Source organism: Eulemur rufifrons, chromosome 11 (genome assembly GCF_041146395.1).
Source record: "Eulemur rufifrons isolate Redbay chromosome 11, OSU_ERuf_1, whole genome shotgun sequence".
NCBI classification, from domain to species: Eukaryota; Metazoa; Chordata; class Mammalia; order Primates; family Lemuridae; genus Eulemur; species Eulemur rufifrons.
Window position 1 is genome coordinate 10426634 of NC_090993.1, and position 23155 is coordinate 10449788.

General features: G+C 39.1%; 1 protein-coding gene across 1 annotated transcript in view; it reads right to left on the bottom strand.

The window, feature by feature from the left end:
* Nucleotides 1–568: 568 nt before the first annotated feature.
* Nucleotides 569–23155, bottom strand: part of HEATR1 (HEAT repeat containing 1) — a 48501-nt gene continuing 25914 nt past the window's right edge. Inside the window, exons 24-45 of the mRNA XM_069484568.1 lie at nucleotides 22975–23106; nucleotides 20826–20929; nucleotides 20512–20655; nucleotides 19743–19861; nucleotides 19531–19652; nucleotides 17430–17558; nucleotides 15764–15994; nucleotides 14918–15044; nucleotides 13626–13786; nucleotides 10444–10490; nucleotides 8988–9111; nucleotides 8271–8411; nucleotides 7471–7763; nucleotides 6656–6806; nucleotides 5564–5722; nucleotides 5265–5399; nucleotides 5005–5109; nucleotides 4750–4918; nucleotides 4022–4176; nucleotides 3320–3478; nucleotides 1711–1819; nucleotides 569–657 (exon numbers count right to left, since the gene is read on the bottom strand). Coding sequence (XP_069340669.1) covers nucleotides 569–657; nucleotides 1711–1819; nucleotides 3320–3478; nucleotides 4022–4176; nucleotides 4750–4918; nucleotides 5005–5109; nucleotides 5265–5399; nucleotides 5564–5722; nucleotides 6656–6806; nucleotides 7471–7763; nucleotides 8271–8411; nucleotides 8988–9111; nucleotides 10444–10490; nucleotides 13626–13786; nucleotides 14918–15044; nucleotides 15764–15994; nucleotides 17430–17558; nucleotides 19531–19652; nucleotides 19743–19861; nucleotides 20512–20655; nucleotides 20826–20929; nucleotides 22975–23106 — 3105 coding nt within the window. The remainder of the gene's footprint in view (nucleotides 658–1710; nucleotides 1820–3319; nucleotides 3479–4021; nucleotides 4177–4749; nucleotides 4919–5004; nucleotides 5110–5264; nucleotides 5400–5563; nucleotides 5723–6655; nucleotides 6807–7470; nucleotides 7764–8270; nucleotides 8412–8987; nucleotides 9112–10443; nucleotides 10491–13625; nucleotides 13787–14917; nucleotides 15045–15763; nucleotides 15995–17429; nucleotides 17559–19530; nucleotides 19653–19742; nucleotides 19862–20511; nucleotides 20656–20825; nucleotides 20930–22974; nucleotides 23107–23155) is intronic.

Sequence of the window (23155 nt, forward strand, 5' to 3'; positions counted from 1 at the left end):
AAAACTGCATTCCAGAACTGCTTCCCATCATGGGCACGCACAAAGAAATCAAAGCTCAAGTGTCTTCCACTCAAAACGAAAAGTAAAAATCCCAAATGGTTTTGCAGTAAAAAGTATTCCTATTGTGAATGCTAAATAACATCACGTACTTGAAGTAGAGTGTTACGTGGAGTGAAATCTCCAACGTGGATACCATGTACATACATAAAACATTGCGACATGCGAGAGTTAAGGCTTTACAGTCCAAATGAGGTATCAGCTTTGGGTGCTAAAATCAAACATGTCTGTTATTAATATCAATCAGAAACACTATCATAAACGTTTAAACAAACACAGCAGTCTGTATAAAAACACCATGTATAATTTACTGTTTTTGCAACTATACAACTGGCAGGAGAGGCTTATGTGGTAGCACAAACCAGGCGGGAATTTTGTGAAGAAGTGAGGAAATGTGTATAGTCCAAGTAGGCGTTAAGGCACCAAAAGTAACATGGCACCAAACACCCAAAAGTTAAAAATATGAAAAAGAAATCTGAACTCTGAGCAGAGTATCAAAGGTCAGAAAGTTTCAGAAGTAGCTCTGGAGTGGCTCCCCCAGTATAGCTTCCAGCTGCTGAATAGTCTTTTGGCACTGATGTTCTACTTCTTCACATTCATCTAAAAAAAAAAAAAAAAAAAAAAAATCAACATTAAAATCTGTGTCAATCTTCCTGCCTCAGTTATCATTAACCTAATTCTTAATGTCTCGCACTCTCTGGCAGTCATCCAATCAACAGTGCAAAGAGGCCGAGCACCACGGAATACTCCTCTGGGCTCCTCAGTCCTCCTCCCGCCTTCACTCCCTCCTTACAGGCTTAGACTCAGAAGCAGAATGAGATAAAACCCCCCAAACAGTGGTCACAATTCACAATCCTCAGGGATGCCACTCCTTCGGTAGCTTACCCAGCCCCTCTCCAGGAGGTGAGAAACAAAGGAGAATGTGCTGCTTCGGTGTAGACAAGCAGTGAATTGTTAGTATAAAAGTGCTGGTCCACCTGCCCCACCGTCCCTGCCTATATTACATTATGGTTATTTCTTGGGCCACTGGTGGTGATATGACGCTTAAAAGTGTACGTTCCAGAACTGTACAAACCTGGCTGTCGAGACCACCACTCCCCTGTTACCCTTACTAGTTCCGTCACTTTTACCAAGTAATCGAGACCTTTTAGGCCTCTAGTTTCTTCCTTTGTAAAATAGGTATAATGGCATATACCCTGTTGTGAGGATTAAATGAGATAATCCGTGTACATCACCTAACAACATACCAAATGAATGGTCATCATTCACGGTGGACATCCTATTGCATCCTTAATAGCACTAGACATTTCTGTACAATAGCCCCACATCTGGGGACCAAAATATTCAATTACATAAATGTATGAGGTTAATTTAAAACATTATTGTAATCTGTATGATCAAAAGGGAAAAAACCCACAGAAGTAAAGACAGTGAAGATTACACTGCAAACAGCATCTCGAATGATCACAAGATGGTCACTTCCTAACTCACCGCCCCTCCCCCTACTCAGAACAGGAACTGAGCCTGCACGTATCTGAGACTGGCGCAGAAGACCGATCGGCCGCTAATCCCCTCGTGTCCAAATATGCATCATCATTGGGCACATTTTCACAGAATTTTACTGTAATTATTTCTTAATAGTTTAGGAATTACCTTCCATCAATTCTGCTAAGAAAGGAATAGATTCTGGTAGCAAGACAATATAATTCTCCTTTAGTTTTTCAGCCAGTGCCAATACAGTAATCAAAGCAGCAAATCGAACCTGAAAAGGATAAAAGAGTCAAGAATTAAAATTTGCTGTATTTATTATCGTAAGATCTGTACTGAGTTGAGACAAGTTCTACTTTGAAAACTAATGTTATTTCATATGCGTTTGTTTCACTTTGTCGTGTCCAATTTTCCTCTTAGAATACCGGTTTGTTTAACCATTTGGGATCTGTTTATATGGGCAACCTTATAAATCTGTGTCTTCCAAACTGTGTTCCGGCACTGCAGATCTTTCATGTGAATGTCTTTTTATATTTTCCTTTAAAAAAACCCAATAAAATAAAAATGCCACATGTAAACTCAAGCATGTCACCAAATGTAACTGCACTGGAGCTCACCAGTTGGCCAGGCTGCCCGAGATGGTGCCGAACTGGCAGTAAGCATCTCCGGCCATCTCTGGCAGGACTCCCCAGCCACGGTCCCTGACAGTGGTGACAGTGGTCACCACTGTAGGAGGGGCCGGGACATCTGAGTGGGTTATGCTCTCATCTCAGCACTGAATAAAAAACACACTCTGTGTTATGATGTCCTAGTTAGGGAACTTTAAACAACAAAAAAAACGGGGTGTTTCTCACATGGCTTGTCCATGACAAGGAGTGCAAGCAGTTGTTAGGCACTGTTAGGAATTCATTTTGAAACAAAAGCCCTACTGGTCCTCTTTCTAGTTTTGGATGTTTTAATTAAATCATATTTGGACTCTGCAAAATGAGTTATTAAAAAACCCATTCATAAATACCTATATTCAGTCAGGATTTCCTTGATGTTGTGCAACCAAAATAAAATATTAAAATAAATTCGATGCTGGAAATTGTGAAAGAATCTACAGTTTAAAATTTGGGGGTCCATCAGATCGCCCTCATTCTACTCATCTCCTAATAAGTAATTTGAATTAATAAATCCTATTAATAAAATTCTGCTTTGGTCTGTTATACATCCAGGGAAGTTCCAGTACAATAATTAGTTTGAGAAATGGTGATTGACTGCTGAAACAGTTTGAAAATTTTGACCCTCAGGTATGGAATTTTAACTTCTAATCAACCTACCCACGACATTGTATTTCTGTTGCCACCATTTATAAAACGAGATAATGACCCTAGTATATAAAAAGATAATATATTGATCTAACTGGAAAGACCGTTCTGTGGACAAACTGAAAGCATCTCTGGAGCACGATGACATTTCAATGGCACTTAAAAAAACACAAGGAATTACCTCAAGTCTTTGCTATTTAAGATTTGAAAGTATTTAGAAAGTATTTTAGGACTTGTGTACAACAGACCACTGGGGTTGGGGGAGAAGGGAATTGCTACTATTTATAAACAGCCTGTAATTAAACCCCAAATTTTCTTGGGCTCAAATCTCCACCTGACACAGAAGACCCGACCTGCAGTACTGACTGAGAAGTAGCAGGATCTACATCCAGGACCACTTGCAGGCTGTTTAGACTATGTGGCTAAAACACACAGCTTCAGTGCTTGTCACCCAGGTTCCTGACCTTAGGTGAGGAGTCCCTCATCTTGAGCAGGATCTGGTAGTTGAGTGGTTTCCAGAGAGAGTCGTCGGCCATCGCCACTGAAAACTGTGCGATGCACGGTATCAGGTGCTTCGTCACCCGTTCCTGGAACTTCTCTTCTCCTCCAAGCCTGTTTTCCAGCTATGAAGAGGAAGACAAGGACTTTGAGCAACAGGTCTCATTTTTCCTTCTGTTTTAAAAAACACCAAATGTATAAATAATATTTTACTATCCTTCATGGCATTAGCAGGCTCAAAAACTAAGTACTATTCTAATACTCTCTCTAGAGCAAATTTACTGCCTTCTGGAACTCAAATGGAATCTCAGACCCCCTTGGCATCATCCTTTTCTCTCCAGCAGAACACCCTGGAGTTCTTTCCCCAGAGGACAGCCACACTCAGAAACATTCTCAACAAAGCCCAGTTAAAAAACTTTAATAAATTCACCACGAAACCTTGTATCATGCCTTTGAGAAATTCAAGAAAACTCAAATTCCACGATGCAGATAAGTTATACTCATGAAAAGTCAGTTTTCAAATAAAAATTTCATTAAAAAGCCAAAAAAAAAAAAAAAATAACCCTTAAAAAAAAAACCCTAGCAACCAGCCATTTTAGTAGATATAAAACCTGCGAAGACGGAACAGCGACAGCTCCCTCGATAGCAGAAGCTGACTGTGTGGTTACCTGATCCACCAGAGGCATCATCAAGGCTTCTGCTCTCTCCTTACTTATAAAATGTTGGGTATCAAAAAGGAAGATTTTATATAAACAGTTCAAAATAAACTGCAACAGCAAGCAGCACTTTTCAGGGTCATTTTCAGAATCAAAAAATGCTTCATCTGTAGATGGGGAAGAGTAAAAATGAAAACAAAACAAAACAAAACAATTTCACAATTTAATCTCCAATGTTTAAGTTCAAATCACTATTAAAATAACTATAATTAGAATGGTATTTCTAAAATCCAGAAATCATAATCAGGATGAAGGCAGAACACAAATAAAATGGACGGTCTCTTGAAAAGGTGATTCCTTTTTTTTGAGTTGTTAAGATTCTAATGCTCAGGTTGTCGAGTTTACATTACCCTGAACTGTCACGTGGGCCACTTGTTAGCACCGGAGAATAAACCAATCTTCATTTTTATGTTTTAAAGTCACTTCTAATAATTGAGAATAATGCCCATTTACTTTATTCTTTCTCCCAACTAAGTCAACTTATTTAACACTTTCTCATCATGCTAAAACAAAAACTTCAATGACTGACAACAATAATGTAAATAGTCACCCTCCTTAGCCTAGGACTCAAGAACCTTCAAAATCTTGTCTATGAGCACTAGATTGTAACTTATACTCACTGTACCTTACATAAGGCGCACAGAGCAAGGGTGTCGGCTGAACTGAAGAGAGTCACCAACCTGTTTTGGAGATGTTCAACTGGTTCAAGGTGTCGGCAAAAGGCTTCACCAAGTGGCCAGCAAACAGAGTAAAAAGCCCTTTCAGTTTTTCAGCAATGCAATCTGCCAGGTTGTAAAATGTCAACAGTCTGTCCTTCGGGGCATCTTCTGTTTTAGCCCAATCAAACAGCTAAAAGGTAACATAGTATTAGTTTCTTCTACACATGCAGTCACTGACATCTGAGCACAAGGCGATGGGGAGGAAGAAGGCCTCACCTTGAAGAACAGGGGTCTGAATGTGACCTCGGAAAGCTTTACAACCATGGCTACTAGACAGCCAATGATACAACTTTCCGTTTTTCCAACTTCCTCCAGATCATTCTGAAAATAGAAGAGATGACTTATTCTCAGCCAAAGTACTGATATCTTCTCTAAATTATTTTGGCAAGCACAACTGTTACACAGCTGGATTTTTCTCTGGCTTTTCAATAGGTAGTTAACAAGTTTAGAATTTGGGAGAGTGAAAATAAGCTTACCTCAGAGTGCTGTGCTCGGAAGTCCAGGGCCTCCAAGAAAAACGTGGTGAGCTGAGACTGGTGGGAGGTGAGCTCTTCCTTCTTCATCACCCCGATGTGCTCTTGCAAGATGCTCATAAAGGGGCCCATGTGATTCTACCAATAACACAGCAAAGAGACGTGCTATTCTTTATTATTCCTAGAGTTCAGTAATGCATTTGCAAAGGAATTCAATAATCATATTCTTCTTTCAGTGAAAATTTAAAAATCTTAGTACCACCTCGCCCTCCTCCAAAGGCTAGTACCCAATATGATCTAACCTTCCAGTTCTTCTTAATCTGCTTGTAAGTTTTGTTGATGGCCGGCAGTAAGACTCGGGGTGCAAGTGTGGTAGCCAATGTCTTTTTAAGAGACGTGAGACGAATATTAGCCTGTGAGGTGGGACCCATCTCACTAGTAATTTTCTCCAAATGAATCACCTATTGGAATATAAAAAACAGGTCAACATGAACCTAGTGATGACAGGAAGTCAACCAAAGGCCAGTGTTTGGGAAACACTTAGCAATTTTAGCTACACAGAATTCCTTGTAAAGCTAACTCTAAATGTTTATAGATAAAACCAGGCAAATGCCTCTTTCCCAACTGACAGGGGTAAAGGTAAGTGACGCAGAAGCACACAGAGCACCCAGACTGATGATGTTCTTAGAGGACAGGCGTCCAGGGACCACAACCAGAGTCAAGTTCTTCCTTGATAAAACATCTAGAAAGCTCCTCAGAGCATAGGCCCCTTTCTGTGAGAAGGCTACTTTGAAGCCCTGGCTGTAGAATATGGGAATTGGTTAAATCATTTGCCCCATGTTAATTTAGGCTCCTAACCTCATAAATGGCAAATGATCAACACAACAGAACAGTGATAACCAGAGGAACAAGAGCTGAACATTCTTGAGCATTTTCAAGTAGCAATGCCACTTGCCCTTGTGTATCGGCAGGTCACCACTGACCTGCGACATAGGAATTCTGCAAGATGCTTTAGGATTAAGAAACCTTTCATATTAGAAACAGACAGGGCACACCAGTTTCCACAAGAAGGAATAAAAGACAAGACAGCTCTACCAGCCCAACTCCAAAGATCTCGCAGAGGCAAACAAAGCAATAAAATACATTCTGCACAGTTAAAAAAGACAGAAAGAAGAGCCTCCCTAAAAAGTGACCCCCATGTCAATTTCATGATTAAGCAGAAGGGATGATGGAAGAGAAAAAGCACATGTTTTTTTAAAAACAAGTACATCTTTTCAGAAGTAAGAATCCTTTCTGTCAAATGAAAACTAACACAGAAAAAATAAAATCATTGTATTCGTTGACTTTCACTTTCCCCTGCCACCCGGTAGCATGCTGTGGTTGTCGGGGCTCACCTGGGACAGAACACCTTCTAGGTAGGGGCTGATAAAGTGAGGGAGAGTCTCGACAACCTTCTGCAGGGCGGCCAAGGCACTGAGCAGGTAGACCTCGCTGGAGACCAGGTCGCCGGTGTTCTTCATCGTTGTCAGCAACGAAGGCATCAGGCTAAAAATAAAGAGCAAGAGTTTTACAGGAACTTTAAGAAGAAACAGAGACTAGAGAATGGAGTAGAGGTCATTAGGGAAAAAATCTAAACGAACCATGCCTGTTACATCATGGTGTATCTCATAGCCTAAAAAATGTCATCTACACATTTTATGTGACCAAGTGCAAGAAATTTCCCAGTGCCAATAGTACTGACCCAACAGTAATTTTAAAAAATAACAATGTCTTTGAATTACTTAACACTGGCTATGTGTCACGCACATATGTTTGCAAACATTGCCCTATGGGAATCCCACGTGGTAGGTACCCATGACCGCACAGCCAGGCACTGTCGGGGCAAAGATGCAGCCAGGAGTGTCTAACTTCCCAATGTGGCAGCACGAGGCAGCTTTAGCTTTGCCCAACTAGGATGGGCCCCTCCACCAAGGAGCTTTACCCACTGCTTTCTAATGACAACAAGTCAAAGGAAGGAAGAATTGGGGAACAATTAACACCACAAAGAGTACATCTGATGGAAAATGGTGACGATGTGTTTTTCAGTTTGAAGAGAAGATCGATTCTTTAACAAAACTAATTTTATGTAAGAGGAGAAAAGTCACTGAGGTAGTATTTTTGGATCTGTACCGAGTGTAACGGCTCCTACTGGGAGCATCGAGCTGCGTACCTGGGAAGCTGGGGGAGGGCCAGCGCTTCCAGGGTGGAGGCCACCTCTGCTATGCAAAGCAGGGCACTTCCCAAGACATTCTTCTCTTCCTTCCTCTCTGGAGCGATCAGTTTCACTGCAGTGTCCAACACTGGGACAAAAGGCTCTGGATTTTCTGCACCAAAATTCTTGCATAAAAGCTTGAGAGTATATAAAGCCGTCTGTCTGTTTATCGCTTGTTCTTCTTCCCCCTCCTTTTTCTTACGCTGCACCATGGCCACAAGGACTGGAACTAGTTTCAGGAAATGGTGAATCTGAAGAGGAGAGCCAAACCCCCAAATAATGAAAGCTGCAAAAACTGCTGGTCTGTTTTCCCACTGTCACCGCCTGAGACTGTCTAAATGAAAATCAGAATGAGGGGTCCAAGCCACACACATGCACAGCAGCTGTTTCTCCATCTGCTTTATTTACCACTAAGCGACTGCATGTGCTTGTTGACCAATTTCTGATTCACACGAAGCAACCTACTGGTCTAGAGTAAAAGGGGCTCAGAATTACGCTAAAGCTAAGGGCAAGGTATGGTCCGTATCAGTAAGAATTCCATTAGGCTGAGATTCTAGTCTAGGAGCTCTGACAACACATACATACTCTCATCAGAATGAACATCACATTTTTAAACACGTGTGTCATGGTATTACACTCAGATAATAATAATATACTTCAATTTTAAATTGTTCCACTAGAGAAACTTCAGGGAGTTCAATGCCGCTCTCTGACAAAGCGAAGGACAGCACTGGCTCTGCTCTATGTTCTTCACTCACTATTTTCTTATTCCAGGATATGTTCTGCTGTAGCTTGTTATTCAAAAGATCCAACGCTTTCCGGCGAACGGACGGGAGGGGATTGCCCACCAGTCCTCTAATCACAGGAATGAATGTTTCCGTGGGCAGCAAGGCATTGACCTATAAAGAAGTTTTATATTTAACATGAAAAGAAAAGAAAATCAACCCTGATTAAGATAAACTTCTGTCCACTGCACACCTCTGGGTACCAGGCATTTTCATACACATTTTCTTATTTAATTCTTCCAATGATCTTTCAGGTAGGCATTAACCACACATTATTAAGCAAAACAAAAACTTGATGTTAGGAGTAAGTGTCAAGGCCATGAGCTGAATAATAGCTGGATTTGAATAGCATTTCTAATTTCAAGGCCAGTGATATATATCTACCTAATATACTTAAAAATATTTTTTATTTTATTCCACTTAAATAAAGTAGAACATTATATAGTACATGACTGATTATTTAAAATATATTTGAGGTACAAGTTCTTATAATTGGTAGGAAAACAATTTTTTTCCAGACAAATTTACTTCTAATCATTAAGGGATTCTTGTCTAAGAAAAATCAGGGCTTCACTATATTCAGCAAAGGTATTGCTAAGTTTCTTCTTAAAGTAAAACTTCAAACAATTTCACAATAACATGAAAAACAACGAAAAAACACAACAATTACGGGGAGAAATGAAAACCTACCTTATCTAACATGTCGTAAGCTTTACTAAGGAGCGCTCGCCAAAACTTCACAGTTAGTTTGTCTGCGTTTTTTTCGACAGATTGTGCTACGGTGTTAATATATCCGAGAATAGTTTCTAGCAACCTAAAACACAGGAGACTCGTTCAGCAAACAGGAGCCGAAAGCATTTAAAGAACTCACTCATGTCTATCTTATGCTGAATGTTTCATATAGGAAGACCAATTAAATAATGTTGTATAACATTATTTCAAAAACTATGTGGAAAGAAAAGGATTATCACCATGGAGAAACATCACCAAGAAGTAAACAGGTGCCTCGGTCCAGAGGGACGTTCCTCGCTTAGGCTCTGTGAGTCTGACTGTGCTGTCCACGTGGGGTGTTCAGGGAGTTACAGCCCTCGGTTAATGGCAGCTGCCCGCACCCCCACACACGCTCAGACCAAAGAGGAACAAAACAAGACATAACCCATGTCTCCAACATTACTAGGAGACAGAAAAAGACTATAAACTTCAAATAACGTGTAGTTAGAAAAGTACACACCAAATTCCAACACAACTACCAGTGGGGCTCCCCCCACTGCTGCCAGCCTGAAGGTGGGGAGGTGGAGGGGACAGGAGAGACAGAATGTGACACTGCACAGCAGAGGAGGGGAGACGACACAGACAAGCCCACCCCTGAGATGGAAAGTCCTACACATAGTGCTAAAAGCCTGGCCAGGACTGGCCCTTGGCAGCTCACAATCCTAGACATGGGGCAGGACCGTAGCCCTGGGAAGGCCATGCTTCCGGGAGGGAGGTACAGAGCAGGGCTGGGAGCTTTTGGCCACATTTGCTTTCTCATTCTCTCTGCATACATATTTTTTCCTCTGAGCCATTTGAAAGTAAGTCATACGCACTACGCACTATTACACTAACTGTAAGGACGTGGTAGTGACGGGAAAGAATGTCTGCATCCAGATACGCAATGGCAGCATATGGATTATAGTTCACGGAATAAGCATTCCATGAGCCCATACAGAACTGGGCCAGTTTAAAAGACACTAAACAGACACAACAATTAAATACATGATACAATTCTGGAATGGACTGTGACCCAGAAAAAAATGTGGTACAAAGGACAGTGTTGGGATAATTAGGGAAACTGGAGTAAGAACTGTAGATTAGATCACAGTATTGTATCAATGTTAAACTTTCTGAATCTGATGAATATACTGTGGTTTTATAAGAATATCTCTTATTCTTGGAGGCATAATGCACACGGCTTACTTTCAAATGGCTCACAGGAAAAAAATATATATGTAGAGAGAATGATAAAGCAAATGTGGCAAAAACTATTAACAACTGTCGTGAGCCTGGCTGTACAGAGTATATGAGAGTCTGGGGTACTATTCTTCCGGTTTTTCTCTAAGTATGAAATCATTTCCAAACAAAAAGTAAAAAAACAAAGTAAACGTACCTCTCTTCAAGGCCCTTTAAGATCTGAGGACCACCACTTTCAAGTACCTAATATTCAAAGAAGACATCATTAGAATAGTATGGAAGCAAATAGTAAAAGGTCATCTGAAGTTGGTTCAATAAAACTCAGACTATTCACTCAAATCTCCCATAGCAACCATCTTCTTTTCTTTTCTTTCTTTCTTTCTTTTTTTTTTAAAGACAGGGTCTTGCTCTGTCACTAAGGCTAGAGTGCAGTGGTGTGACCATAGCTCACTGCAACCTCAAACTCCTGGGCTCAAGTGATCCTCCTGCCTCAGCCTCCCAAGTAGCTGGGACCACAAGTACACGCCACCACACTCAGCCAATTTTTCAATTTTTTTGTAGAGATGAGGTCTCACTGCGTTGCTTGGGCTGGTTTTGAACTCCTGGCCTCAAGCAATCAACCCTCCAGCTTCGGCCTCCCAAAGTGCTAGCATTACAGGCATGAGCCACCTCGCCCAGCCAGTAACTGTTTTCTGACATTACAAATTTAATCAGGTTCAGATCATCCTTGTTATACTATAGTAACTCTATTTCTTTTAATTTATTCTAATCACATTCTATTTGTAGTATCTGTAAAGTACTACCAAGACTCAGAAAAATATTGCAATCAACTAACAATTCTACAAAATGCTGATCTTGTGAGCTCATATATCATTTAAGAAGTTAAACATGATGGACACAGCTGTAGCCCCTACGTTCGGCTCCCTCATCCCATTTTCCCACCGTCCCACAGAGACAAGCACCATCCTATTGTTTTCAAATGGTACATATCATTGAAAAACAAGTTTTTGTGGTAACATTAGATTAGTGAGATCTATGCATGGCAATTCATGTTGTTCTAGTTCATTCTACTGCACATAATATTCCTCTATAGAGACCACAACTTAGTTATCCATTCGCTTCTGTTGCTAGACATTTAGTTTATTTCCATTTTTTTCTTTTACTCATAATGCTAAAGAATAAAGAACATATTTATGTCTTGTGAGCACCTAGCCAAGTTTTTATAGAGCATAGGCCTAAAGAAGGGAATTACTAAGTAACAAGAATTACAAACATCTTAAACGTCTTGGGATCCTGCCAAGTGTTTTCGAAAGAAGTTGCAACAACTCACACTGCCTGCAACTATGTTCCCCACATCCTTGCCACTCCTTGGTGTTAACAACTTTGACATTTTTGCCAATTTGATGAACATCACAGAGACATCTCATTTAATCTTGTAGTCCCTGCTTACCAGGGAGGCTGAATTGTGTCACATATTAAGTGGCCATTTGTGATCCTCTTTAGTGAATTCATATCCTTTGCCAGTGTTCTAACGGAAACATGCTTATTGATTTAGGCAGAGCGATAACCTTCTCTTAGTCTGTGGCTCTCTTTTCACTTTGTTTATGGTGACTTTTTGTTGAATAAAAATTTTAAAGAAATTTTTCTCTCTTCTCTGGTCACAACAATGTTCTCCTTGATTTTTTCCTAAAAGTTCTAAGTGTTGCTTTTCACACTGAAGTTTTTACTTTACCTAAAATTGTCTTTTGTGTATGGTGTAAGATCAGACTTCCCCAAATGGAAAACAAATCGTGCCAGGGCTAGTCCTTAGACAGTTCTCTTTCCCCACTGCTTTGTAAAGTCACCTGCCACCTTCTCACCTACTCGTAGGTGTGTCTCTGAGCTTAGTAGGTGTGTCTCTGAGCTTAGTAGGTGTGTCTCTGAGCTTACTGTTCAGCCACATCGACCCATCTGATTACTCTCGCACCACCACTGTCCTGGGCCCCTCACATTTTGGTATCAATTTGTCAGTATCCTTTTAAAAAATGATGTGATTGAAGAAGTGCATTGAATTTATAGATTACTCTGGGGAGAGCTGACATCTTTAAATCGCGAGCTTTCCTGTGCACGAACACAGTATCTCTTTCCATTTCTTCAAGTCTTGTGTCCTTTAGCATCTTGGACATTCCTCCATAATCTCCCTTCATACGTTTTTGCTGGGCTTATTCTTAGTACCTTTTAAGTTTATGTTTTTATTGTACATGAAATCCTTTTTTTTATTCTATTTGCTATTAAAGTACAGCGGTGGGTAAGACTAGCTCAGCCAGCTGGCTGGATATGGATCACTTTCTACACTGATCGCTATTAACTGTTTGTTGATTCTCTTTTTTCCTGATTCTTACATTTCTTTTCCTGAACAGAAACAATGGAGGGCATTCCTGACTGTAGCAGGCACACTATTAATGTTTCATCATTAGGTGTGATATAAAATCAACCACAGGCTTTCAGGACAAAGTAACTCCAACATACTCTGCATTGCTAAGAGAACTTTTTTCTTATATCAGAAATGGGTACCGAATCTTCTGAATTATTTCTCTGTAAAATTCACAGTGATCATATGGTTCCCTCTGTTGATCTGTTAATGCTTTATAGTATTATACTTTAAAGATGTTCTAATGTTAAACCAGTTTTGTATTCCTGGTCTTGATATTCCTTTCTTTCCCTCTCACTGTTTAAACTGAAGTTTAATGGACAAATCACACAGGCAAAGCTCACTGTCTCCAGGTAAAGAAAGAGCACATGATCAGCACCCCAGAAGCCCTCCCATACTTGCCACCATTAGTACCCTTTCCTTCCTCCCCAAACATAAGCATTGTCCTGACTTCTAAAACCATAGATTTGTTTTGCCTGTTTTTAATTTTTAAATTTTACATAACTGGAGCCGTAGTGCGTACTCTTTGGTGTCTGGCTTCTTTCTTTCAATATTGTTTGTTCATCAGATGGCTGTGTCACACTGGGGACCTGAGGTTCCCCCATGTCATTTATGACCACAGACAATTTATCCACTCTGCTGAGACACACTTGAGTTGTTCCCAGTTGCAGCTACCGTGAATAATGCTATCATAAACATTCGTGTAGATGATTTTTGGTGTGTATGTTCATACACTTTGGTTGGGTATATACCACTTAAGAATGAAATTACTGAGTCATAGGGTTTCTCTTATGTTCAACCTTAACAGATCATGCCAAACAGTTTTTCGTGGTGAAGTGTACTATTTTTTTTCTATTATCTTTAAAAGCATGCTGTGCCTATTTTAATGACACATTTACCAAGCTATTACACAGTTCCTTTAGAAAAAGCAAAATCATTTCATCATAAAAACATTTAAAACACATTACCTTTTTGAGAAAACTATTAGAAGCCAGGAGCTGAGACATAAAGGACACTGACAAAAATTTAAAATGCCGCAGTTGCTTGCTAGTGTGAGTGTCTACATTAAAAATCTGTAGCATTTCTTCTTGTGACTCACTCTTATTAGATATTGCTTTGGGAATGGTTTCTGAAACATAGCAACAAAACATTTTCAACCTGAATCCTTAATATAGATATAATGAGCTTTAAAGGATAGCATGTTAATGGGATACGACCATGGGTTTTTCCTCTTCCAAATTAGTGAAAAATACAAGTGTATTTATCAAGAAAGTACCCAACAGCCCTAAGAGGGTGCGTAAGACAAAAAAACAAAACAAAACAGAGCAACTGAGACAATCAAATGGAAGAAAAGGATATTACAGAAGGAGTCTTTGAACTTCAAACTTCAAATGTAGATTTCCTTATCAAAGGTATGTAATATGAATGGGGTTGAGGGTGCAGCGGTCAGAGGTCCATGGTGAATCACTTAGATACCAATGACCTTGAGAAAGACTCAACATAGACTCTTCCTTAACCATGTCACCACATACAGCTCTCTAGGCACCTCCCTGGTCTGTCCCTACCAAACCTGAGCCAACTGCAGGATGAGACAAGTTACTGCCTGGCCAAACAGGGGTGACAGGGCCACCAGACAGCTGGCCACACAGAAAACAGTCCCTGTGGAGTCCTTAGTACCCTCTTTCTAATGCACCTGTTCTGCTTTGAAGGGTAGAGAACTAAGAACTTTCAACACATCTACCCTTTCTTAAACCAGCCTCGGTGCTGCTGTAATTAATGGAATTTTCTTCAAGACTCTGCTATATAGTGCAATTCTAATATTTAGTTACCACTGATGTGGTATCTATTTTTTTTTTTTTCCTTTTCTTGTCAATCTCTTCAGATATTTTGATGGGAAGCTAAGAGATAGCTAATAACTTCCTGCTAACTTATGCCATTTGAACATAATTTATCTTGAATACTGGTAACATTCCACAGCCAAGACATCAGTGCAATGCACAGAGGTACTATGTGTGTGAAATGGCAAGTAGAAATCCTACTGACTATTTTCCATAAGGATTCAAGAAAGAACACAATCATATACTCAATAATTATTAATTTACTTAAAAAATATCCTTCTAAAGATGTACTGTTTCTCTTCCTAATAAAGAAATGGGGAAAAAAAAATTATAATAAAGATGTACTAAGGACAACCTGCATTCTTTTCTGCTTCTCTTTAGTTTTCAGATTAAATAATAAATAACACCTGATTCACGCTTACCTTCTTTTTCCTCTGGCAGCTTTATTAAGTACTGGAGGATATTCATCAAGCTTTGTATCTGGTGCTGGACACTAAATTCACAACAGACTGAAACCCAAAATTCAGTGTCTGCTTCTAAAATAGCATCCTGTATAAAGAGAAAGAAAAAAGGTAACAAACCTGTACCTATCATATTTTAATTAATAAATACAAGAGAGATGTTTAAGAGAGATTCCTTAGCGTGAAAATTCATCATATATTGTTCCTTATGGTCATCACCAGGTGAATAAGTTAATTGAGTTCCTTCTATTAAAAAGCCCATTTATGCAAATCGTGAAGACATAATTCTAGGCTAATTTGCATGATGGTTTCTAGCAGAACTGAATATACTACTTTCCTACTACTACTATAGGAGTAGCACCCCTCGTAAGTTCTACCCTCGTCTATCCAAAATTGCACTTTTCCAAACAATTGCCTTTGTCTGCATCTTACTAATCCCAGAGACATGGATGCTCCTCCATTTCCCCGCAAAATGCCTTCAAAACCACTTGCAAGTGACGCTGTTTCATTACTTTACAGCCATGCTCCACTGGCCTTAAAACAGAACCACCAGCATGGCACCATCTGTTTCTTAGAGAAGACAAATGGCCCTCAGAAGACGTTTTGCTGCTACTGAGGCTATTCAGAGTGCTGCAGGCTCTGAGAGCAATTTTTTAAAATGCCAAAATCATTTTTTGGAAAAGGTTCTCAGCAAGCACTGTTTGTTAAATAATACACATTAAGCATGAGCAGCCCCAAGTTTAAACTGGACGTTACAAAATCTGAAACGTAACCATTGTCCTCATCCCCCGCATCCCATGTTCTGACCTTTTCTCCATAGGCTGCCACCAGCACTGTTTTTGTGACATACTGTTCAAAGAGCAAGACGAGGAGAACCCAGAGGAATTTTTCTGCCCCTAGCGTATCAATGAGCTGAACAAGGATGGGCAGGCGCCTGTGCTCTGGAACATGTGGCAGTGCGTCCACAAACACATGAATGATTTTCACCACGATTTCTTCAATGTTTCTTGTGACTTCTCTGGAGTCTCCGCTATCAGACTGTAGAACAGCAAGCAGGGACAATGAGTAGGTGCAAATAACCCTCCACAAAATGAGCTTTAAGTGGATAAGATAAGGCTTTCAAATGTGCCCCAAAAAGTTACCAAAAGAATTTTCATAATCAAAGACCTAACAAATACTCAGTGAGTGTCTGTCATGTCCCAGGCACTATTTAGCCCTGAGGGAAATACAAAGTGTAAGATGTGAGCCCTGCCCCAAAGAATATTTATAATCTGCATGAAACAAGACACACATGTGAAAAGATAACAGGAAGCAGTAAAGAGCAGATGCCAAAGGCGTGGCACAATGTCAACTCTGCTCAGACACAGACCACACAGGACTTGGGTTGTGCCTCGAGAAGAATGGGTATAATCAAGAGAAGCAGAGCACAGAAAAGACCACTAACTCCCTGCTGCTCTCAGAATCAAGTTCCAACCATTTTACTCTGGTGCTGGTGATCAAAATATCGTTGTTGCCTGTATGACAGAATGAATGACAGAATAAACAAACACTTGAATGAGTCAATAAACCAATGCCTGCCTGTTCCAACCCTCTGTTCTCCATGAAATCGACCTACGTTACATTCTCCAAACACTCTGTGCACATTCCTAGACCATGACTTTTCTCATGCTATGGGCTCTGCCATTTCACTAAAAAATCCTTTCCTTCTTTCACGCCAGCTCAAATTCTATTTCTTAAGGTATTTTCTGATTATCCTGGCCCATACAGACTTCTTCCTATTCTAAAGCCTTCAGCATTTGTTTATTCCATTGGCATATATCATATTAATACATATAGTTATTATTATTTTTGTGTATATGTCCTGTAATTGCCAACTTGTTGGACACTGACAACACCAATCTGACACCAAGATTAAAAGGAAAAGGCGCTGAATACCATCGTCCCCAGAATGGTCAGTAGCATGAGAAAAGACATCATTTAACAAGTAGGGGGCGTAAACAGAAAACTCAAGTAGACAACCAAGCTCTCTCATCTTTGAGGCTACTTTTGACCTTCAAATTGTTCATTCCTTACTGGCAGAGACAACATCTCACTTCTGAGTACTTGGTTCTGATAGAATGTTCGGTAAACATTTGTTGAATTGCATGTTAATAAATTTGCCACTGTAGCTCTAAAAGTTCCTGCCCTCATAAACCTACAAAAGGGTCTTAGCAAACTGAAGTGATGTCCTGAAATAGACAGTAGATGTAAATCCATCCTATCAGAATGTTAAGACACTTTTATAGATACACCCTCGCAGCACAGCAGAACCAGCTACGTTTGTTCAGATGCCTGGGAAAGACATTATTGCCAACACTGCTTCTTAGCTTCACTATCCTAAAATTTAAGAGGCACAAGTACTTGTGCATTTCAGAAAGGCTTTTAATGTCATTTATATGCAAAATTAAAAAAAATACTAATGATGACAGCTTACCTGAATAAGTGCTGGAATAACCATTTTCACTGTCTTGTTAATAACTTGAAAACTATAAGCATCATCAAGGCGCATGACATTGGCTCCCATAAATGTGAAAATAGACATGATATTGTGTAAAACTTTATCCTGAAAGAAAATACAACTGTCAATATTTTCTATTTCAAACATATCAAATATCAATGATTCACTACAACTCACCAATAAAAAGAGAAACAACAGATTTAAAAATGGGCAAAGAATTTGAAAAGACATTTCTCCGAAGAAAATATCCAAATAGCAGGCCAGGCTGTGGTGGTTCACACCTGCAATACCAGTACTTTGGGAGGCCAAGGTGGGAGGATCGCTGAAGGTCAGGAGTTTGAATCGAACCTGGACAATGTGACAAGACTCCATTTCTACAAAAAATAAAAAAATTAGCCAGCAGGCATGGTGGCTGTCGCCTGTAGTCCCAGCTACTTAGGGAGGTTAAGGCAGGAAGATTGCTTGAACCCAGGAGTTTGAGGCTGCAGCAAGCTATGATCATGCCACTGCACTCTAGCACCTGGACAACAAAGCAAGACCCTGTCTCTAAAAAAAAAAAAAAGGAATACACAAACAGAGAAGGCATATAAGCATATGAAAAAATATTCAACATCATTATTATGGAATTACAAAATCGAAATCACAAGATAACATTTTCATACCCACTAAGATGGCTATAATAAAAAGACAGACAATAATTAGTACAGGCAAGGATGTGAATATATTGGAACCCTCATAGACTGCTGGTGGAGACAAAAGGTGCAGCCACACTGGAAAACAGCCTGACAAGTTACTCAAAAAGTTAAACACAGAGTTACCCCATGACCCAGCAATTCTACTTCTAGGTATATATCCCCAAGAGAAATGAAAACATGTCCAACACAAAACCTCATATGTAAATGGTCTTAGCAATATAATTAGTAATAGCCCAAAAGAAGAAACAACCCCCGCCAAATGTCCATCAACAGATGAACACATAAATAAAATGTGGTATATACATACAATGGACTATTATTCAGCCATTAAAAAGGAATGCTGACTCAAGCTTCAACATGGATGAACCTTAAAAGCATTATGCTAAGTGAAAGAAGCCAGACACAGAAGGCCACACGCTGTATGACTCCATGTATATAAAATGTCCGGAATAGGCAAATCCATAGAGACAAAAAGTAGATTAGTGGTTGCCAGGGGCCAGAAAGTGCTGGTGAGGGAGTAGGAGGCTTTGAGGGGTTGGGGGAGAAAGAGTGACTGCTAATGGGTATTGGGTTTCTATTTGGGGTAATAAAAGTGTTCTAAAACTAGATTGTGGTGATGATTACATAACTTTGTGAATATGCTAAACCCACTTAATAATACATTTTAAATGGGTGAATTTTATGGCACATGAACTACATTTCAATAAAAACAAAGGAAAAACATCAATGATTCTTAATTGTTTCTAGATTATCAACCCCTTTCAGAGCTACAGACTCTCAGAGAAAAAAAATCCCATACACACAAAATATTGCACATGATTTCGGCAGATTAAGACCCTCTAAAGCTCACAGGGAACCCTAGGTTAAGAACCTCTGACCTAAATCCCTAATACGAAATTAGTTACAATCTCTTCAAAAATTCTTAAGTAACATATTTTATATGAGACATGATTTCTTTAAATGAGGTCGTTTATAATCAAATTAATTTTCTTATGTCACTGGTCAAAAGCTGTTTATATACTATCTGAAGATTAATGCATACTAATTTTGTCCAAATAACACTAACACTCACTGTCTCATTGGATAGTGACAGTGTGTCAGGTACTGCACTAAATGCTAACCATAAATTATCCAATTAAATTCTCACAACAATCCTATGAAGAAGGTTACTATTATTCATTCTCACTTTATAAAAAGGGTAAGTGAAGCTCAGCAAGATCCACCTGCCCACAATGTCCCAGCTACTAAGAGGCAGGACTAAGAGTCCCACATGCTAGAAGACCCCAAAGACTAAATGAATTCAAATCAGTACGTGTCAATGCATGTCCATGAAAGAAATGTATCTGAAATATCTGCTATAATCTTAAATCATTAACACTTACCGGAAATATTCCAGCAACAGTGCCCAAAAGCAAAAGGGCGTGGTGATGGGTTTGAGGCATCTCTGAAAGGCGGATGCACTGAACTATCAATTCCACGTTGAACTTCTCCTCATCTACAACATCTGAAGTGGTAAGAAAGAAAAAAAATCTAAGTGGCAGGTACGCTCACAAGCAAAGTAGATAATTTCGCTACTCTTTCAACAAGTACATACCTTTGGGTATTCTGCCACCATCTGGAGAGAGTTTTTGGCAGATGTTGAACAGACAACCAAGAATTAATTGTTTGGTGTATTCCATATTTCCCTGCTCTGGTGGCAAAGGTTCCAAACACCTTCAGGATGCCCAGAAGAGAAATGATGGGAGATATAAAAGTTGGACAATTCATTGCTGCATTAATGACTATTGTTCAGAACTTATATTAAATAAGGACTAACTAAAATACTATCAGCAAACACAGAGTCTATAAACAAGATGTAAGATTTCTAACTCTTAATTTTTTCTCACGCGGGTGCTTACATCAAATTACCCTTCCTCTCTATTGTACTTTCCATTAGCCTATTTGAAATCTTAGAGGACAACCTTGAGAATTATTTTGCTTTTCACATGAAAGCATACTCTACAATTCAGTGACATACTCTATAGCCATCTATTTAATAATTTATACCTAAAAAATACAGCAGGTACCACACTATATCTTTAAATACAAGTAAAGATGTCTTGGGCATGAGGGTGAAAGTTCAGAAGGAAAGTAGGCTTTAAAATGAGTAGTTGTTTACTACATAATACAGGATAAAGGTCAGTTTGGAGTACTGGCAATGTGTACCTCAAACCATTCTTTTAATTTTTCAACTACAAAACTTGCTGTATTCTACAGACTATCTAGGTAAGAAGACAGTATGTTGAAAAGAGAATGTTAAATAAAATAAGATGAGCAAGAATTAGAATCCTATTCTCTCACAGATAAAAACCAAGTGTCACTACCTTGATAGCAAGTTAAAAAGGGTTGGCATCAGTATGTGAGGACTTTTGAGTTTCTTTTTGTGCTGCAGTAATTCCAGGATGAGGGTTACTCTTTGCCAGTAGGAACCTCCAACTTCCTGAATGGATTCCAGATCTTGTGATTTTCTGGGAAACAGAGAAAACAAAAAGTTAGGAAACTAAACACTATCGTTGCTAAGTAAAAACTACTGTGCCCGATGATGCCGTATTGATGGGTATCAAATAATCTCAATGGTTTCATAACATTCAGAGCCTGAGGAACAACAGCATGTTCTCAATGCATTCATAGCTCTTACTTCTGCTGCATTTTTTGCCTTCTTGTTTGCTGTATTGTGCCCAAGGATTTAGCTTTATCTGGTGGCTCCAGTTCTATTCTGATTTGTTCTGCGTTAACAGAAATCTGAAACATTGAAGGAAGAATGTTGATAATATAATTCATTGGGATAAAATAAGAGCAATAAACATTGACTAAAAAGACAAATGACAAAAGCATTTATGTCCACTTTTATGTCTCCATACCAGTCTATAGCCCAGCAAATCCCCACAGGCAAACATCACTGACAAATTTTTTATGCACCCCTTGGGAAATTTTTCCATATACCAACAGCTATGTAAAGACTAAAAAAACACATAAACAGGAGCACATACACACATTGCTTTGTTTCTTGATTTGTTTCACTTGTGTCTTGGAAATCTACTCATATCAGTACATAGTTATTTCATATATGATACATATTTATTGACACAAAGCACAAGAAAGTGTTTCATATAATAGAGTGCATTTTGGTAATCAAAATAATTTTAATAGTGAAAAAGTACAGCTGCTTTACATTTAAGATCAGTCTTATCTTTGGCTGATACGGCATGTCTAGGAAATATCTCATATGCTCTCTAGTCGGCTGTCCACTGAGATAGAAGACAGAGGAATTTCAGTTAACACTTTCCTTTTAGTAATCCTTTAAATGCTTTACGATGCTCCCCTTTGGACTAAATCTTAGCTCAATTCAACCAGCACTTAATTAAGCACTATATTCAAAGCCTGTTAAATATGTGTTACCTTTGTGATTCTAATTCTTCCCCACACTCCTTTAAAACTATTAAGACTAGAATTAGACATTATCCCCTAGGAAGCGCTTACTTAACTGAGAGGGAAGAATGACTTTCTGGAAAAGCACCTGCTTCCTCCCACCATTTGCTGCGACTACCTTGTTACAGACCTCTTGAAAAATCAGAATGAGAAGCAAGGAAAGTAGGGAGGGAGGTGTACACCAAAAGCAATCTAGTGCTACCCAACATAAATTCAGCTTTAGATTTTCATTTGAACTGAGCTCTCCTACTACCATGCACTTGCTTTCTATGTGCTTTGTCTCGGCTCTCAAGTTACAGCCTTGTGCTTGTCCTCATCACAGGCCGTCATTTCTCCACCCCAGAGTCACTCAATTTCAGGTTCACCCCTCAGAGTGGAAAACTGGTAACTAGACACAGAATCACCCACACTGATTGGCTCCACGTGCTAAACCAGGTATGTATATCCTAATCAACTGGTAAGGAATCAAACAGCCCCAGAGATTCTGTAGATATGGAGTGGGATCCAGAAATCTCTTTTTTAAAGGTCCCAACATCACAACTAAATGTTTGCATTCTGACTAAAGGAAAATAACTATAAAAAATACTTTTGAGAAAACCATGGATGTATGATTATGGAATGGGCAATTAATTAGATGACATCAAGGAATTACTATTTTTTTCAGGTGTGATAATGACATTATAGTCATATAAGAAAATGTCCACTTTTTAAAAGATGCTGACTGAAGCATATAGGGATTAAAAAGTGCATGATGCTTTGCAATATATTTTAAAATACTTTAGCAAAGAAAAAGGGAAAAAATTAAGTAAATATGTTAAAATTCTAAGAACTACTGAGTCTGGCTACTGGGACTTCACTTCTATATATTTGTAAATGTGTTTTTTTCCTAGAAACAAAACAAAACAAAAAACAGAATAACCAGGTGGTTACTCTGAGGTAGCTAGGCTTCACCATGCAGATAAAACCAATAAGCAGATTCTTAATTCCATCGTACATGTCATTAAACAACTGTTTAAATTAAGTAGAATCATCTGTCACCTAGTTCAACAACAAGCTGCTCACTTATTCCTATTCCTTGCATAAAACAGGTAGATCCCACCTAATGTGAGCAAAAACCAAACTAACACACACACATACACCCCACCTGGTTAAAACTATCAATACTTCATACAAGAAAAATAATGGTAAAGACTTATAATTTTGATTTTGTGCCTCTCTATGACCTACTTTCTCATGATTCTTATTAATGGTAACATATGGCCTCTTACAAGCACTGTGAAGTGCAGAACACTTAAACGTGGTGTCTCTCGAAAGATGCTAAACATTAACAAACAAATTACAGGAAGTTTGCAACTTACCCCTTTAAAAACACTGCTAACAGTCTGAGCACAATGTGAGTTTTTACAGTTCACCAATAAATCAAACAACATTTGCAAAAGCTTCTGCTGAACTTTTTCATCTGATATAGCTGCGAAAAATGGTTTTGTGATCTAGAGGAAGTAGAAAAAAGGCAATTAAGTTCAATGAACAAGTACTCTG